The sequence below is a fragment of the Tauraco erythrolophus genome, chromosome Z (genome assembly GCF_009769465.1).
Source record: "Tauraco erythrolophus isolate bTauEry1 chromosome Z, bTauEry1.pri, whole genome shotgun sequence".
Lineage (NCBI taxonomy): Eukaryota > Metazoa > Chordata > Aves > Musophagiformes > Musophagidae > Tauraco > Tauraco erythrolophus.
In genome coordinates, this window is record NC_141496.1 from 78,969,150 (window position 1) to 78,988,386 (window position 19,237).

At 43.3% G+C, this 19,237-nt stretch overlaps 1 protein-coding gene across 1 annotated transcript; it reads right to left on the bottom strand.

Moving 5' to 3' along the window:
• Window positions 1-13,861: 13,861 nt before the first annotated feature.
• Window positions 13,862-18,769, bottom strand: RMI1 (RecQ mediated genome instability 1). Its single transcript, XM_086629446.1, has 3 exons — window positions 18,734-18,769; window positions 16,798-16,861; window positions 13,862-16,566 (listed from the first exon to the last, which is right to left on the bottom strand). Exon 3 carries the CDS (start codon window positions 16,536-16,538, stop codon window positions 14,673-14,675), a length of 1,866 nt encoding a protein of 621 aa, XP_086485572.1. The 5' UTR covers window positions 16,539-16,566; window positions 16,798-16,861; window positions 18,734-18,769; the 3' UTR covers window positions 13,862-14,672.
• Between the last annotated feature and the right edge of the window lie 468 nt (window positions 18,770-19,237).

Genomic DNA, 19,237 nt, shown 5'->3' on the forward strand with positions numbered 1-19,237 from the left:
GGAAAAATGCCACATTCTGATAATCTCCATCTTGTGAAATTCACAGCCTCAATTGTCTTCAGGATTGTAAACCAAAGGGCAGAAAACCAGCTTTTTCTGACCAAAGAATTCATTCTACTCAATTTCCCGTATCTGAAAGGGTAGACTTTGAAGGCAACAATAAGTTGTCTGAGGTATCCAGCCCCCTGAACTGGAATACAGAAATGGGGAGCAGAATGAAGCCCCCGTAACGCAAGGGGAAATGTTTAGCTACCTGCTACACCACTTAGACATGCACAAATCTATGGGGCCAGATGGGATCTGCCCAAAGGTACTGAGGGAGCTGGCAGAAGTGCTCACCAACCCACTTGCCATTATTTATCAGCAGTCCAGGCTGACTGGGGAGGTCCCAGTTGACTGGAAGTTAGCAAATGTGGCGTCTGTCTACAAGAAGGGTCAAAAGGGAAGGAGGATCTGGGGAACTACAGGCCTGTCAGTCTGACCTTGGTGCCAGGGGAGGTTATGGAGTAGATCATCTTGAGTGTCATCATGCAGCATGTGCAGGACAACCAGGTGATCAGGCCCAGTCAGCATGGTTTTATGAAAGGCAGGTCCATCTCCATCAACCTGATCTCCTTCTAGGACAAGGCAACCTGCTTAGTGGATGAAGGAAAGGCTGTGAATCTTCTCTATCTAGTAAGCCTTTGACACTGTTTCCCACAGCATTCTCCTGGAGAAACTGGCTACACATGGCTTGGACAGGTGTACTCTTTTGGGTAAAAAAATGGCTGGATGGCCAGGCCCAAAGAGTTGTGGTGAATGGAGTTAAATCCAGTTGGCACCCAGTCACAAGTGGTGTTCCCCAGGGCTGTTTTGGGGTCAGTTCTCTTTAAGATCTTTATCAACGATCTGGACAGAGGATCGAGTGTACTCCATCAGTTGGCAGACAACACCAATTTGGGCAGGAGTGTTGATCTGCTTGAGAGTAGGAAGGCTCTACGGAGTGATCTGGACAGGCTGGATCAATGGATTGCGACTACTTGTATGAGGTTCAGCAAGGCTGACTGTCAGATCCTGCACTTGGGTCACAACAACCCCATGCAATACTACAGGCTTGGGGAAGAGTGGCTGGAAAGCAGCCCAGAGGAAAAGAACCTGGGGGTGGTGGTTGATAGCCCACTGAAAACAAACCAGCAGTGTGCCAAGGTGGCCAGGAAGGCCCATGGCATCCTGGTTTTATGAGAAATGCAAGCCAGGTGGCCAGCAGGACCAGGGAAGTGATCATTCCTTTGTACTTGGCACTGGTGAAGACGCGCCTCAAATACTGTGTTCAGTTTTGAGCCCCTCACTACAAGTAAGACATTGAGGTGCTGGACTGTGTCCAAAGAAAGGCAGTGAAGCTGGTGAAGGGTCTTATGAGGAGCAACTGAGGGAACTAGGGTTGTTTAGCCTGGAGAAAAGGAGGCTGAGAGGAGACCTTATCGCTCTCTACAACTACCTGAAAGGAGATTGCAGTGAGGTGGGTGTTGGTCTCTTCTCCCAGATAACAAGTGATAGGACAAGAGGAAATGGCCTTGAGTTGCACCAGGGGAAGTTTAGATTGGATGTTAGGAAAAGTTTCTTCACTGAAAGGGCTGCCAGGCATTGGAACAGGCTGCCCAGGGAAGCAGCTGAGTCACCATCCCTGGAGGTATTTAAAAGACGTGTAGATGTGGCTCTTAGGCACATGGCTTAGTGGTGGACTTGGCAGTGCTAGGTTAATGGCTGGACTTGATAATCTTAAAAGTCTTTTCCAACCTAAACAATTCTATGATTCTAAACAAAACATTGTTTTATGTTTTGTACCGTGATATACTTAGAAGCTCCAAATGAAAGCAGGACAAACAATATTAGGCACTTTAGTTAATAAATACATAATGTGATTGAGATACTAGTTCTTAGCAATATAACTAGTTATAACTATTTATTTCTCTAACCTAATGAAGATTTTCCTTAGAATGGCTTTATCTACCCTCACTGAAGCTAACAGTTCTCAAAAAGACCTTTCAAAAGAATACTATAATTACCATTTCATATAGCATTGCTATGAATTCCAAACAATTATTAACTCATATTATTATTATCATTAATCTAATGCTACTTATAAATGTTCAGTTAGTGGTTTAAATTAGTTGGTTTTCATGTTTAGACAGATTAACTTTTGTGGAGGTTTTGGGTGGTTGTTTTTTTGGGAGGGTTGTTCTTAAGGTTTAAGAAACACTTAGAAATACTACTGATAAGGAGATTATGGCATTAACTGTACTTCTATTAGTGACTGCGAGCATATCAGATTTTTTAAAACAGATTATCCTGAATAAGGCCTGTGTTGTAACAGACAGGGATAGCAATGCCAGCAAACTAAGAATACATCTTATATTGACAAAATATTTGTTCTTTGAATATAAATTTTCCAGTCTCTGAATCAGAGACAGTACACAAGAATCACATTTTTAGCCAACACTTCATATTCGCCAAACCTTCTGCTGTAGGTTTAGTCCATTTATTGCATTTTGTTGATTTCTACCAAGGATTAAGTGCAAAGGTACAACCCCTAGCTGAGGGGTCCATGAGCCCGAGACAGCTGAAAGAATCAGGGAGGTAGCACTATATGCTTGCCATGCTACCCTCCGCACCCAGTACTAGACGTTTCCAGGGACAAAATACTGATTACATGGGATGTTGATGTCAACCTTTACAGGCTTCCTGTGTTTTTGTTTACAGAAAAAAAGATTTATTAAAAATGTCATGTAGTTGCCCTAGTATTCCAACACAAATTAATAATTGAATTCTTGTGTATGAGTTGATTTTGTTTACAAATAGTTTTTTTACACAGTGGAGGTGTGGAAAAATCACATTTTGTGTTTACCATATCATTTATACCCATTTATATATTTTTAGTAATGTATTCTGAGAACTTATTAGGACACGCGGGTGGAAAATTCTCATTTAAAGTAGAATAGTTGTTAAGCAACTTTAAAATTTAATTAGAACCCTTTGCTGCATTTCATTATGAGGTTATTTCATAATTACTCAGCAGGTCCTAGGTATTTACTAATGCAGTAGTGACAGTACATGATACTGCTGAATTATAACTGCACAGCTGGAGAAGATACTTAGAGAAATAAAGAGCGGATAAATGCATCGTTTAAAAAGCGCCAGGGGAAAACTCGGCATTGAGCATCCTGCCCCCCACCCCCCGCCACTCGCAGTTGTAAATAATGCTACAAAATTCAGCATGGTTCTGTGTCTTCTAACGACCTACGGAGCCGACCAAAGAGAACCAGTTGATTCCTTACTTATGCAACTTACAGGAACTGGGACATGAGTAGCTAGAAGAAAGCTATGCTCCTAACCAGTGAAGAGATGGACGAACTGCCTGAACCCACTGCGTTGAATTTAGTGCAATGAGTCAACAGGATGGGGTAGAATTGGGTTGAAAATATGCTGATCCACAATTTTTTTTTTTCGCTTGGGAAAAACCTCTCTGAGCCCACAATTCCTTTTGCTTGAGTAATATCTGCATCGCACACCTTCCCAGATTCTGCCTTGAAAAATGAAGTTACCACCATCATTCAAGGCTGTTTAAAGAATACAGTAATATGTTACTGCTTCTTGGAGAGATAAAGACATTATTATTATGCAGACATTATCTGTACATTCATTCACAGAAATATATAACACTTCCAGACATAAGAAATTAAAGCTCGATGGAATACTTATGAGAAAATAATGATTTGCTGTGCCTTCTTTTCTCTTTTGACTAGGAAAATTCCAACAGGAAATACAGTGTAGATACTAAAGCCACTCAAATTAAGCAATTTCTTCCAATTATTTTGCGTATCTTCACAGGCATCCTTAGTCAGTATAAATAAGTTTTTCATTTTAACTTCTCCTGCATTTGAATTGGGCTTTCTGCAATCACTTCCTCTTTTTCAATTTCCTGGACAGCTTTGAATTTCCCTTTTTCCCCTCCACCTTTGTTTTTTATTCTTTATTGCTCCTAACAAAGCCATTGTTTGATTCACGGAAGGAAACAGAGGACACAGCTAGCTTTTTCTCATTGTGATATTCAGAGCTCAACTTCTTAGTTGAACTTCCTTCCCTTCTTTTCTTTACCTATATTTTCATCCTATTTTTCCCCCTGTTGGTTCCAAAGGACGCCTGTTGCTATCCATCAGCAGAACTCAGCTGTGGCTGGGGTTTCACAAGCATTAAACCGGCATCTGCAGCTCTCCATGGCCCTCCCCTGCTTCTCTCCACCCCTGCACCGCTTCCTCCTTTGTACCTCAGGGACCTGATTCAAGCTAAAATCCAATCCAGCAACTAAAGAGAATTTTTCACCCAGCAGCATTATGGTGATGTTTTTGACAGTTTTTAGCCCAGCACAAAGGAGATGGTGTGCAAGCATAAAAACGGGGGCAGGGAAGGTCTAATAGCTTGTTTTAATGGCCGGTCTGGTTCCCATAGATCTAAAGCAAATGCAGAACCACCATAGGAAACGATCAGGTCCTTAATCTTTTTCAATCTGCCAAACTCCACCTCAATCTTAACGTGCAAAGCAGACACTATTTTATTAACCGGGGTTATTACACAACTTCTGCAAATTGGCACAAATCATACCAGTTTAAGCATCTTTATACACCAATAACACAAAGTCCAACCATTGTCAGTCTGTGTCAATTGTATCACATGTACTTGCACTGAATCTGACCCCCATAAAACCCACACAAATTCTCTTTCAGTGCCTGAAAGGCATCAGGTGATCCCAGACATCTGAACAGTTTGCAGGCACCTTCCATAGAACAAACACACAAGCTTTTGCTTCCAAGAGTATGCTAGACGAGACAGCACTGAAAAAAAACAAACCACAGCAGCCTTAAGTTTTGACATCCAAAGTTTGTGAGTACTATGGGAAATATTGGGGAGTATTTCCTGTAGTTGAGTTTTGCTATGAGAAGGTCGTTTGAAATTTTACTACTGAGTGTTCTGTGCACACCACTAGCACAACACCGTATACGTAAAGAACATTGCATCCTTGCCTAGAACAGCACCATTAGTTTAAATATGTTTTTCCACAGAAATCAAATTAAATTAAAAACAGCAATTGATGATTTTCTTAACGTTGTTTTATTAAATCTTTTGCTTTTTTTCTCTACTTACGTAAGGAAATATCTTGCTAAATGACACTTCGCTTAAGACACCTGACTTTCTCATCAACCGCTCCTTCCTTTTCCACTAACAAATTGTCCTCCTCTAACAATCTGATACACTCCCAAAATGAAGCCAGAAATGCAGACACACAACTTCTGAATATCAGACCAACACAAAATCTTAGCTGACAAAACATTAGAACACGCCTCCATCATGATAAAAATTTGGTTTGCTTCCTTCCATCACAGAACATCTTTCTTGAACTTTCAAATCCTGGGTATAATACAATATGAACAACCCAAATGTGTTTCTCAGAAAGATCTAAAGTGGTAAATTACACTGAAGACATAATATTGGACTTTTAGATTCAAAACTATTCATTCCACAAAATAATAATGAGTCTTCATAAATAATGTTGAACTGCGCATTTAAATCAGTTTGTTAAGATTATCAAAACATTGATATTTTTTCCTATCACACATTTTCCTGTATTTGCAGCTGAAAAAGACTTTTTTTAAGAAGGCTTCCTTCTACAAAGAATTGGCAACAGAGGTTGTAATATTCAATTTCTACCTACAAGACAGTGGTTTTTTAAGAGCTCCATCAATACATAGTGTTCTGTTAAAGCACATGGCATTCCGTGTCACAAGAACAAGTTACTATTAGAGAAATACATTAAAAATGGATGAATACACAGCCATGCTGCACGTTGCACATTTGCTTCTGTCTATGCAGACTGATTAGCTCTACTTACATACAGATAAATAGTGTTTAGCTGTGACTGTTCACAATTACTTCACTTTTTAATTTTTGCATGTGTACACAGGGCCTAATTTACTGGTTACTATAAAGGCTGCTACAAAGATATCATTAGATCAAACTAATTCCCAGTTCTGTTTTTTGAATAGCAGAAATGAAAGAATGATCACTGAATCAGGAGTTTTAAGTGCAATTGGGAAAAGAATAGTCACCTAACCAGTATTACCTGACAGAAGAAAACCAGACTTCTTTTTTTTTTTGTCTCGTGATTAGTCATCCACCACCACCAATACTAGAGACAGTAGGTATAATACTTCGCTGGAGACAAAGGATTATTTCACACTGTTCTCTCTTGGTTTATATTAAAAAAGACTATAACCTGTGTTCTACAACAATAGTATTAGCAAATACAGTGATCATGAATAAAAGCTAAAGTAGTTACTAAAAATATCATGTAGTGTCAACTCGATGTCCGTTCATCAGTAGCAACAGACCCTATAGGTAAGATGTGCTTTTCTCCTATTTTGGCTTTGCTCGCACTATCAAATGTGATCACATTACGGATGAGCAAGGAGCTCCTGGACCAACTGAAAATGAAGAGGTTAGCCTATAGAGGGTGGAAGCGGAGACAGGTAGCCTGGGAGGAATACAGAGAAGCTGTACCAGTGACCAGGGATCAGGTGAGGAAGGCTAAAGCCCTGAAGGAATTGAATTTGGCAAGGGATATAAAAAGCAGTAAGAAATGCTTCTATAGGTATGTAGGGGACAAAAGGAAGTCCAAGGAGAATGTAGGCCCCCTCCGGAAGGATACTGGTTCTCTGGCTACCCGGGACGTAGAGAAGGCTGAGGTACTCAATGAATTTTTTGCCTCAGTCTTCACTGATAAAGCCTCTTGTCTTACCACCCAAGCTGTGGAAAGAACTAGCAGGGACTGTGAGGATGAACCACCGCCCACTGTACTTGAAGAGCAGGTTCGGGAACATCTGAGGAACTTGAAGGTGCACAAGTCCATGGGACCTGATGAGATCCATCCGCGGGTCCTGAAGGAACTGGCAGATGAAGTTGCCAAGCCACTGGCCATTGTATTTGAGAAGTCGTGGCGGTCTGGCGAGGTCCCCGATGACTGGAAGAGAGGGAACATAACCCCCATTTTTAAAAAGGGGAACAAGGAGGACCCAGGCAACTACAGGCTGGTCAGCCTCACCTCTGTGCCTGGCAAGGTCATGGAGCAGATTCTCCTGGGAACCATGCTAAGGCACATGGAGAGCAAGGAGGTGGTGGGTGACAGCCAACATGGCTTCACCAAAGGCAGATTGTGCCTGACCAACTTGGTGGCCTTTTACAATGGGGTGACAACATCGGTGGACAAGGGTCGACCAACGGATGTCATCTACCTGGACTTGTGCAAAGCTTTTGACACTGTCCCGCATGACATTCTTCTCTCTAAACTAGAGAGGCATGGGTTTGATGGATGGACCACTTGGTGGATAAGGAATTGGCTCAATGGCCGCACTCAGAGAGTAGTGGTCAACGGCTCGATGTCCAAGTGGAGACCGGTCACGAGTGGCGTCCCTCAGGGGTCCGTGTTGGGCCCAGCCCTCTTCAACATCTTTGTCAGTGACGTGGACAGTGGAATGGAGTGCACCCTCAGCAAGTTCGCCGATGACACCAAGCTGTGTGGTGCCGTCGACACGCTGGAAGGGAGGGATGCCATCCACAGGGACCTCGACAGGCTGGAGAGGTGGGCCCGTACCAACCTCATGAAGTTTAACCAGGCCAAGTGCAAGGTCCTACATCTGGGTCATGGCAATCCCAGGCACAAATACAGACTGGGCGGAGAATGGATCGAGAGCAGCCCTGAGGAGAAGGACTTGGGAGTACTGGTGGACGAGAAGCTCAATATGAGCCGGCAATGTGCTCTTGCGGTCCAGAAGGCCAGCCGCGTCCTGGGCTGCATCAAGAGGAGCGTGGCCAGCAGGTCGAGAGAGGTGATTCTCCCTCTCTACTCTGCCCTCGTGAAACCTCACCTGGAGTATTGCGTCCAATTCTGGAGTCCCCAACATAAGAAGGACATGGACCAGTTGGAGAGGGTCCAGAGGAGGGCCACGAAGATGATGAGAGGGCTGGAGCACCTTTCCTATGAGGACAGGCTGAAAGAGTTGGGGCTGTTCAGCCTGGAGAAGAGGAGGCTCCGGGGTGACCTTATAGCGGTCTTCCAGTACCTCAAGGGGGCCTACAAGAAAGATGGGGAGAGGCTGTTCAGGAGGGCCTGTTGTGATAGGACAAGGGGTAATGGTTTTAAAATAGAGGGAGGTAGATTCAGGTTGGATATTAGGAAAAAATTTTTTACCATGAGAGTTGTAGAACACTGGAACAGGTTGCCCAGAGAGGTGGTGGATGCTCCATCCCTGGAGACGTTCAAGGCCCGGTTGGATGAGGCCCTGAGCAACCTGATCTAGTTGGAGATATCCCTGTTCCTTGCAGGGGGGTTGGACTAGATGGCCTTTGAAGGTCCCTTCCAGCCCTAACGATTCTATGATTCTATGATTTAACAGCTGATGCCTATAAGCTTTGTACCCCACCACTCGTGAAACAAAACGAAAAACTTATTTCAGTGCTCTTGCATACCTTAGCATATTATAGCTTGATGTGGTGTAACGTTTATTTTATACAGGCCCTTGCTGCACATCTGCTTGGCAGCATAGTCTTGACAGCTCAAGGGTATTTTTCATCAATATATGCATTCCAGTAATGGATCTGTGAGTAAAAGGTTCCAGGCAATGAAACCTGTGTTTTCACAAGAATATATCTATTGAATGATTGTTTGAATGTTTTAAACCACAAGTATATCCTTATTTACACTTTCTATTTAACGGCACTTTCTGCTTTGGGGAAGCTGTATGAGGGCAATTACACTAATGGCTGGTACCAGGGGGTAAATTACCTAAGCCTGTGCTTAGGTAGCCGGCAGCTGCTGGGGCTGCTAAGTCTGTTTTTCTTTACAATAAACGGCAGATTTGTGGTTTAATAGCAACAATGCTTGCCCGTATTTTATATATAGTACACATCTGTTAAACGTTGATTGTATTGTAATTGTAAATATTAAAATAAATTGTTCTAAGCGCAGAAAAGTCAGTTGTGAATATTTAGCTTGTGATTACGTTTATCTCCTAAATGTTGGAATAATAGTGGAATAAAACATTTCCTCTTAATTATCGTAAATCACACTCTTTTCCATCACAGATTCTTTGATCATACACATATTTTCACCTTAGCATTTTAAGATTTTTTTTTTTAATTCAAAAGAATACTTTGTGAGGTTCAGGATTCTGCCAGTGCTTTAGAAGTGAGAGCAGACCATCATTTGCTGCAGTTTACACTACCATTGCCTCATACTTGTCCTGTAATTATCAACATCATTAAAGAAAGCCCTTGACCCTTTATAATAATAATAATCTAATCTAAATAATAATCTGCCTTTTTTCCCCCCTGTAGCAAAGGTTGTTCTCATCCAAGGACAAAATTCCAAACTACCATGGATGCAAACACAAAGAAGTTGCTTAACATGTCAGGGTGGTCTATCTGAGCCAAGTTAACCGTATAGGCCCTTTGTGCAGTCTGTGCAAGGAGTTAAGTGCTTCTAAAAAGGCTAAATCCCAGGCCAGGGAGATGCTCATTTAGCTAGTAAGAAGCCTAAGTATTGAATGTCTCCCAGCTCCCACCTCCACCTACAGATAAGGTGCTTAACAGAGCTGAAAATTAGATGCTTTCAGCCACTTAGATTGAAATTCCTACTGCTCTTTGAGAACCGAGGCAAATTTATCTTTCTTTGCTGCAATGACCTTGTGAGAGCTTCCTCAGGAAACAGGGAAATACCCTTGTCCTGAAAGGCTTCTAACCTGTAACTCCTTCTATGAACGCCTCTCTCAGTTCATCCAGCTCAGTCCACCTCTCTCTTTCGTGCTTTATTACTGATACAGATAGTATTCAGGAAGCCTGCATTTTGCCCTTTTTCTTATTAATGGAGCTTTGTTGAAATCGATGACAGTTTTGTCCTTGAAAACAGTGCAAAAGCTAGATTTTCTGGTATTGATCTGCCACAAAACAACAGGCTGGGAAGAAAAGGAAAGAAAGTCAGTGCTAGAGAACCAGTACCATATGGGCTGGATGCATGGACTGATAGAAACCCCCTTAAGTTCAACAAAGGCAGACATGAAGTCCTTCATCTTAGCAGAATTAAGCCCACGCAACAGTACAGGTCAGGGGCCAACTAGTTAGAAAGCTTTAGAGAGTAAGACCTGCGTGCCCTGGTGGGCAGGTAGAACACAAGTCAGCAGCACCATCTTGCAGTGGCAACGACCAGCCACATACCAGGTTCCAACAGAGCGGCAAGCAGGTCCAAGAAAGCGATCCACCTTCTGCTTCCAGCACTTGTGAGACTGCACGTGGAGTACTGTGCCCTATTTAGAGTTCCCTAGCACAAGAAAGCCACTGACACAGTGAAGCAGGTGACTGGCAGGCGGCTGCCAAGGTGTTCAGGGAGCCAGAGCATGTGCCGCTCCCTGGAGAGGACAAGAGAACCAGGTTTGTTCAGCCTTGATGGAAGGCTAAGAATCAGAAGCAGGACAAATTCTGATAGCAACACACTGCAATTTCACCGTTAGAAAACCCAGCATAAACAGGGAATAAAATCCTTAAGGAAAAAAAGGTTAAAAAGTGACACGCTGACACAAAAGTATGCTACACTCACATTCAGACGAAAAGCTGATTTGTAGGAAACTTCTACCTCTTCTGTTGAACTAAAAAAGAGTTGCAATGTCAGGCTGCCCTTAACCTCTCATTTGCTGTCATTACTGTTGGCATTCTGTTCCTTGTAGGACCACAATGCAGAGAATTTGATCTGAAATGAGAGGTACTATTTATATTCTGAAGACCTTTTTGCCCTTTCTTCCTAGGTAAACACATCTAAGTTTGCTTGCCCCCACATAACTCAGAAGTATCATACTGTAAATCACTCTTCCCTCCCATCAAACAGGCTTGCTATAATATTTATTATATTTATTTATAATATTCTTCTTTACCTTTAGAACCAAGTGTTGCGTTTACTGCTCTATCTAGTCATGTTCCATACTCAGCTACCATGAAAATTGCTCTGACTGATATGACCGGAAATAAATCATTCTTCTAGTGTGAAGTCACAGTACTGGAGCAGTTTAAGAAGTCCCCTAACATTACTAACAGATACTTTAGAACATTATCTCAACTTGCTATTGCTTCCTTAGGACACTGCCTTCATTCAACAAGAAGGAAGTTGCTGGGTTATAATGACATGCATTGTCGTGGCCGAACTAGCATCCAGCAGGATTAGGCTAGTCCTCAAGCTGTTCTTGCCAGCCTCGTTTATTTGGAAGCCTGCCACATTCTTTGGTCTAGCCACTGCCTCGTTCTGCAGTTTGAAAGAGAATACCTTTAAAGGAAGTAGGGCGCAGCAAAGTTTCTGAGAACTTTCTTTTTTCTACTACCTCACCTCAGTGACACAGCTCTTAAATGGGGTATTCTGACTCTGCTACCTGGCAACACCATAGCCAATTTATTGTTTTCATTTTCTTTAATAACTGGAAGAAAGGCAGGAAGAGAAAACTTCCATTATTAATATAACAACATTCGAGTCATTGTGTGAGAAAATTGCAGGTTTTGTACTTTAAAACTGAGCTAGTTAGAAGTTTCCACTGTGACCAGCAATGAAAAAATGCAGTTTGTTTTTCCCAGTAATATGAAAACATTCCTGAAGAACACAGCTTCTAAAACTGCACACAATCAGATATACTGCAGGGGCAGAAATCTACTTAGCCAGTGAAAGAATGTTAGCAAGAAAAAGCAAGTTTGTTAAATAGCATGGAGAAGAGAGGACAGAAAGAGCAGGAACCACCTTCTGCTAGAAGGCCACAAGCAACTCATGAGAGCAGCTGCCATGACAATTGCCTTCAGCAGCTCGTACAGGAGTTCCCTTGCACTCCCCAGCAGGATGGTGGCCATAGCTCCGCTCCAGATCCCCACCACGGCCAGCCAGAGTTGTGGTCTGTTTTGTGCACTCAGCCTGTAAGAACCCGGATCACCTGAAGGACCGCGACACGCACCACTGCTTGGCACACGGCGGCAATATGCCCACGCCACACACACACGCAGCGCAGAAGTGGCAGGACTGGTAGTGGAGTTCGCTCCGAGAGACGACAACGTGGATGAGGCACGAATCAACGACTGGTAGGCACTGCCACACACGCCATTTTCTGTTTGACACACTGATCTCGACTAAGCATGCCTTCTTAAAAATCACTGTGTTTCATTCCTTTCCTTGTCTTTCATTCCTTTCCTTGTCTGAAAAGCTATGCAATAATTTTCATTAGTTAATGAAACTTAATTAAGTTAATTAGTTAACTGAAAACTTAAACACAGATCCGGAATCATTATACACCATAAACATGCACTGAAATACCTGCAGAGCAGTCAAGCTCTGAACAGCCGGCAGTACCGAGATTTCCCTTCTTGCTTGTACTGGAGAACAGACACAGGAGTAGCTTTCCAGGAAGAACATTCTGAAAACGAAGACAAGGATAATGGCGGGAGGGGGAGAAGGAAAAGTCAGACAAGTAACAGTGCTTTTAAGGCGGGATGGGGACAGGATGGGAAGAAGAGGGAAGACGCATGAGCTTCTTTTAGCAGAGATGAATAAACCTTAACACAAATGCAGAAAAAGAAGGGCAGGTGTGACTTCATCAGCTGAAACAAAGACAATGCTTAATTTGATCCTGCTTAAGCACTTTGAATGACATTCCTCTTGCTTTGCACAAGTAGAATAAAACCTATGGATTACTCATTTAACTTGAACTTTAAGGACTCCTATCCTTTTTACATGGTAAGGCCAAAGCTTCAAAGGAAGTTTCCGTAACCGTAACTCATCGTGAAAGAAATGTTTCCATAAAACTGCAGTAAAGGTTTACAGTCTGCTGTATTATCCTTTGGAGGGATTACACGAGATGAAGGCTGGTCAGTTTCCTACTAAAGAGCAATTTTTTCTGAAACTGTAACTAAAGACCCATCAATATAGGTTCCACACAGGAAAAATCTTTTGCTGTTATAGTTCTAAATGATGCGCAATTCCCAACAGCCTCAGAAAATAAACTCAGAGATGACTCATAGGGTCATGGCTTGCTCAGGTTCTCTGCAGAGTGGGGAGGGAAAGGGAAGGAGAGGAAGGAAAGGGACACAGGAATTCTAAACTGTGTAAAATGAAGCCTAAAAAAAGGTCATGCCTTAAGCCTGAAAAAACTAAAGATTCCCTCTCCTCCACCTTCCTCCATTTTTACCTTACTTAGCAAATTACCTCCAGTTTTCCTTAGGTCACTTGGAGTCTCAAAGGATGCTTCTCAACTGGGAACAAGGCAGTAGGGCAATACTGACAGTCTCTCACAGCAATTCCCAACAATCGAACAGATGTTGTTCAAAAAAAAAAAAAAAAAAGGCTCTGAAAAAAAGATAATGACAGTCCAATTGAAAAATCCTTCTCCTGGCTATCAATTTTACATTCTTTGCAAACACTACAAATGCTGCCAAGACTTTTCCTGTCATTGGTCCCCTACCCCTGGCAGAATTTTAATTCTTCTAATTTCAAATGACAAACCACAAGAGAAGGGAAAAGGATGGGAAGAAGGAAAAGTAAGAATAAAAAAAACTCCACAATCAAACCATTTCTGAAACCCTACATACTCAACAAGGTGTACATTTTTCTTTTAAAGTGACTAAACAGCTTTCACCAAAGTGTAAATGAAAACTTCAATATATTTATTTTTATACATTCTAAAAGCAGAAATTGAAAAAATCCATTAAAATTAAGATCAACATTAAATATACATATACAACAGGTTTGCAGCACAAGTATTGACTACTCTGCAAAAAGGTTAGACAAGTAATCATAAAAGTTAATGAATAAGGTTACCTGTGGGTTCAAAACTATTAGCAATGATTAACATTAACATGATAAAAAAAAAGATTCCCCATATGTTATAATCATTCTTTTCTGTTAATAAAAGATTTAAAAGCACTTGGCTCTTTATTTTTTTGTCTGACTTTTAAGAATATACAGCTTTTTAATGAATTTACATATAGAGTTGGGTTTTTTTTCTCCCTACACCTGAACATTTAGAAGAAAATACTTCATTTCTCTACACTTTAGGTTCTTGCGCACTGAGTACGTATTTGAGTTTTCAGGCTAACATAGTCAGAAGCAACTGCATTTAAACAATAATTCTTTGTTTAAATTTACTCAACAACTTTCCTCCAAGAAAAGACTGATAGTCTCCTATAGCTACCTTTTAAAAATCAGGAAAGTAATCATCTTTGAGAAAGTGTAACAATGAGACGGTTTGTTCGTTGTTATTCATTTCCTGGCCAATTCTGCTACTTTAGATCATCAGTCAAGGACACCGAGGGTTTTGCAGGAGGAAAAGGATACATGAGTACTTTAAATGAAGACAGAAACATTTGAAAGTTTATTTCAATACTACCACCACAAGAAACAAACTGCTAAGTTTCACTCTGACAAGTCATCTCCTCCTCTCACTTTTCCATTATTTTTCCTGATAAGAGAAAAGACATACCATTTAACTTCAAAATTTAACTTTCAATGGTCCTTCAGGGGAAATCTGACTGCAATGTTTTCTAGTGTATAGTCTGCAAGTTTGTACATGTTATTTATTCAAGCGTGTCTTCAATTGCTCTAGATGCCTTGCATCAGCATCCTGGAGAATTAATACGGTGGATTTAGACAGAAGTGGATTAAACTCTATAGTCATCAAACAACAGAGATCTATCAGTTGTTGTTGACATTTCTCTAAACCACCTTTAAGCTTCAGATGTAAAGCTGGATCCTTTTTCAGCCTATTCATTTCAGGCACTGAAAAGCCAATCAAATTTGTTAAAATATCATCAGCAAAATCTACTTCAAGATAAGCTGAACCATCAGAAACTTTTGCCTTTATACCCCAGGACCCATTGCTGCTTGTGAGGTTTCCAGTGAGAGTAACAATAAAACACTTCACTTTCAGAATTGTAACAGTTTCTAGTTTTTTTGCAAGGAGAAGGGAAATATATGTGAAAGGCAGAGAATCTAAGTCTAAATGTGCCTCCACTGCTTTGCAAGGAAGGATCTGTGAATCAGGCTTCCGCTGAGCTGCTTCTGGAACCGTTTTTGAGAAAAGTACAGGATCAGCATTTAACAGCCTGCTGTCAGAAGCATGCTGGGATTTACATCTGCTCCCATCTAGGTCTGTATCATTCTGCCTTTCTTCAGGAGGATCTTCCAAAGAAAAATCTGCAGAACTGCAGGTCTGATGCAGGCTCTTCTGCTGTGAGAAGCTGCTCATACTATTTCCATTTCCATCAACTACTGTTCTTCCAAAAGTCTTTTGCTTGCTGGTAGCTTCTACAGGCTTATCTCTTTCAGTCACATCTGTTTCACAAGTGCCATTTAAAGATGAATTGCAGGAGCTTCTAGATGTACACGGAAGTCTCTCAGTAATTAAACCTGTGTTTCTGTTTGTGACCACTGGCGGCACTTCTTCCAGCTCTCTTTGCATCTCTTCCTCCAGAAGAAAGTCATCTTCTAGAGGAAAGTCAGCATATTCCATGGCAGGTGAAACTTGTTCATCTGAATGAGGTAAAGGACTTCCAGATTCCCATAGCAAAACGTTTCCATGGTGTGCCGTTAGAGAACCTGAAGCTGTACTGAAATTGTTGCTTCTAGTGCAGTATCCACTTTCTAAAGACGTTTCCCTGTTTAAAGTAAATTCATTATTTTCATCAAGACTGGCTAAAAGCTCTTCATCTGAAGGGCCTAGAGTTTGTTCTAATTCATCCACGGGCCTGGAAACAATTTGGTTGTGACCAGCTTGTTCAACAGAATTAGGGTTTTCAGTTTCTCCAATTAATCTAGCGAGGACTCTTTCCTGAGAATACTCGTTCAGGAGAGCATCCACTTCACCCCCCAACAGTTTCACATTTTCTGGTTTAAGCAGAAGGACTCCAAGACGATATGCAATATTACCCTGTACAGTGATTTTCGTTCCAGGAGGAAGATTACTGTGGAGGACAGGCACTGGTTGGTACTCCATGCCCTGGATTTGGTGTATCCCATCAGTTAGTTGCAGCATCAGCATTCGACTAGGCTTTGCTTCCCAGGGCTTCTGGAATGCCTGAGTACTGGCTGTTACTTCTTCATTTACAGTATTTCTCCCTCTTAGCTTCTGCAACTGGGAATACACTGGCTGGCTAACATCAACCAGTGAATCGACCTGTATGGAGTAGAAGCCTGACAACTCTCCTTTGGGAGCATCTAAAATGCAGTCAGGCAAAATGGGAAATTCCAAATCTCTTAGGTCAGTAAGAAGCCACTGCTCAAATACCTGCCTGTTAATCTGAGCCTGACTTAAGTTACTACTACTGTTTTCTTCCTGGATCCAATTAATACATGCTTCCAGCCATGTCAAAGGAACTTTAACATGCCACGTGGATGAAAGCCAAGTTTCCACTCTTGCTGCAATGTTAGATGTAGACATTTTCTTTTAAGTTAAGAGGGTGAATTCCCTAGAACAAAACCCAAAAAAAGATGTATTTACTCTCCTGACAATAGCTAAAGTTATGACACGTCTTTTGCTCATATTATATAGAAATTTGCTCTCAATTCAAAGTTCAGCTATTGAAAGTGTGACAACATAGAAGCAATTTAAATTAAAAACGCTGCTACAGATATTAAAAACATGCATTTCCAATACTTAAAGTTTCAATCAGCATAAAAAGTATGTGCGCTTTACTTACCATGAAGTACCAGGAAAAGTAAGGAGACTCCTAGAAGCAACCCTGCTTGGTGACTTCTCCTTTTCTGTTGATTTAATTAGAAACATGCAACTGAAATGCTTTTGTTATGGATAGAAAGGGAATGGACAAAAAAGCCACAACAAAAGTAAGTTGTTATACATATGTTCTTGGGTTTTTTTGGTTTTATTTCCATGGGTGCTGCTGTTAACACCCAGTTTACTCCGGAAATTGACCTGATAAGTTATTCTCCCATTTCACCAGCACTGCTATAAACAGAAGTAAGAGATCTCATCTACAAACAGAAACAAGCTGGGATCTGTCAGTCCTTCTATCACAGGGGTGACTTTTATGCTGTAACTGGATGAAAGCTTTGTATCCAACAACAGAAAGCTAGCTTGAAACTTCCTTGTTATCTAGAGGCCCAGTCCAGGGTTTGGCTGCAATAGCACCAAGTCTTGGCAGTCATCATCCCAGGAACACAAGCGGCTAATAAATAAGCTCTGGTTTCTTGTTAGTTTGGGAAGTATCACTACACACGAAGAATAGACTAGACCTGACCAGAATACTTCAGTTGGAAGGGACCTATAACAATCATCTAGTTCAACTGCCTGATCGATTCAGGGCTGACTAAAAGTTAAAAGCATGTAATTAAGGTTTAAGGCACTGACAGGCATGGGGCATCCACCACCTCTAGGAAGCCATTCCAGTGTTTGGCCACCCTCTCAGTAAAGAAATGCTTTCTAATGTCCAGTCTAAACATCCCCTGGCACAGCTTTGAACGATTCCCACACGTCCTGTCACTGGATCCCAGGCAGAAGAGATCAGCACCTTCCTCTCCACTTCCCCTCCTCAGGAAGCTGTAAACAGTGATGAGGTCGTCCCTCAGCCACCTTTTATCCAAGTTAGACAAACCCAGAGTTCTCAGCCACTCCTCATAGGACATGCTTTCCGGCCCTTCCACCAGCTTTGTTCCCCTCCTCTGGATGCATTCAAGGACCTTAAACGCCTTCTTACATTGTAGGCCCCAGAACTGCACACAGTGCTCAAGGTGAGACACCCCAGGATGGGGTTTGTCTCTTTGGCTGCCAGGGCACACTGCTGACTCACACTCAGCCTGCTGTCGACCAGCACCCCCAGATCCCTTTCGGCAGGGCTGCTCTCCAGCCCTTCCTCTCCCAATTTATATTTATGTCTGTGTTGTGGGTTAGGCCGATCCAGCAACTAAACTCCACACAGCCGCTCCTTCTCCAGTAAAGTGAAGAGGAAAAAAATATAATAAAAGGACTGAGGGTTGAGACAAGAACAGAGGGAGCACCCACCAATCATGGTCCCGGGCAAAACAGACTCGGCTTTCTTAAAGCGAAACAATTTATTAACAGCTACTTAAAAGAATAAAGACAAGCAAAACCAGTTACTTAAAAGGATAAAAAGAAAACAAGGCCAGATCTTAAAACAACACCTCTCCACCCTCCCCCTTCCTTTTCTTCCCGGCTCTACCTCCTCCCTCCCCAGCGGTGCAGGGGGCAGGGACTGGGGGAATGCAGGTCAGTTCATTCCATGTTGTTACTGCCGCTCCTCTCTTAAAGGAGAAGGAGTCCTTACACCGTTTTCCCGTGCTCCAGTGGATACCCTACTCACGAGGAAAATCCACAAACTTCTCCAGGGTGGGTCCTACCCGCAGGATGCAATCCTTCCCCATCCGAAGACACCGTGCAGTTGCCCCACCAAGGTAAAGCACCCGCCTGCCGCTCGCGGGGCGCTGCCTCCGCGGCCCGAGGCCCTGACGGGCGCTGAGGGAGTGAGGTGAGGGAGTGAGGTGAGGCAAGGCGAAGCGAGGTGAGGCGAAGCGAGGCGGTGCAGGGACGCGCCCCACCGCTCCCCGGAGGGGCCAAGCCCCGTCCCCCGCCCCGCTCGCAGCTGAGCTACCCGCACTTACCGGGGCGAGCAGGCGGCACCGGCAGCGCGGCCTCAGCTCCCGCTCCCGCCCCGCGGTGGGGGCAGAGGGCGCGAGCGCGGCCGCCCTCGGCGCGCGGACCCCGAAAACTCCGCGCGACCTGGCAGCCAATAGGAAGCGCGCGCCGCGCGCTCTTTTAGGCATCGCGAGAGCACCGTCTCCCCGGCACCGGGCAACGAGAACAAGGCGGGGGTTTCGCGGGCGCCATTTTATCTTCCTACGACCGAGGTCGCTCCAGCTTTCCAGTGTCACCCCGCGCTGCTCGCACCGCTCCCGTCGCCGCTCCCACCGGGCAGGTAAAAAGACCAACCGGCCGCGGTGCGGGGCGGATAGCGCTGCCCTCCTCCCGGCGGCCGGGCCCGTCCGGCCCCGGCCCTCACGGAGGGCGGGGCGGGGCGGAGCGGGGGGTGGGGGGGCGCCCTCCGCCCTGACGGGCAGCGACCTTACCCAATGGGGCGGCCGCGCGGCCGCGCGGGGGGGGCGCGG

Bases quoted from the DNA above. Each gene is read 5' to 3' on its own strand.
- RMI1 (XM_086629446.1), bottom strand. From the start codon at position 16,538: ATGTCTACATCTAACATTGCAGCAAGAGTGGAAACTTGGCTTTCATCC.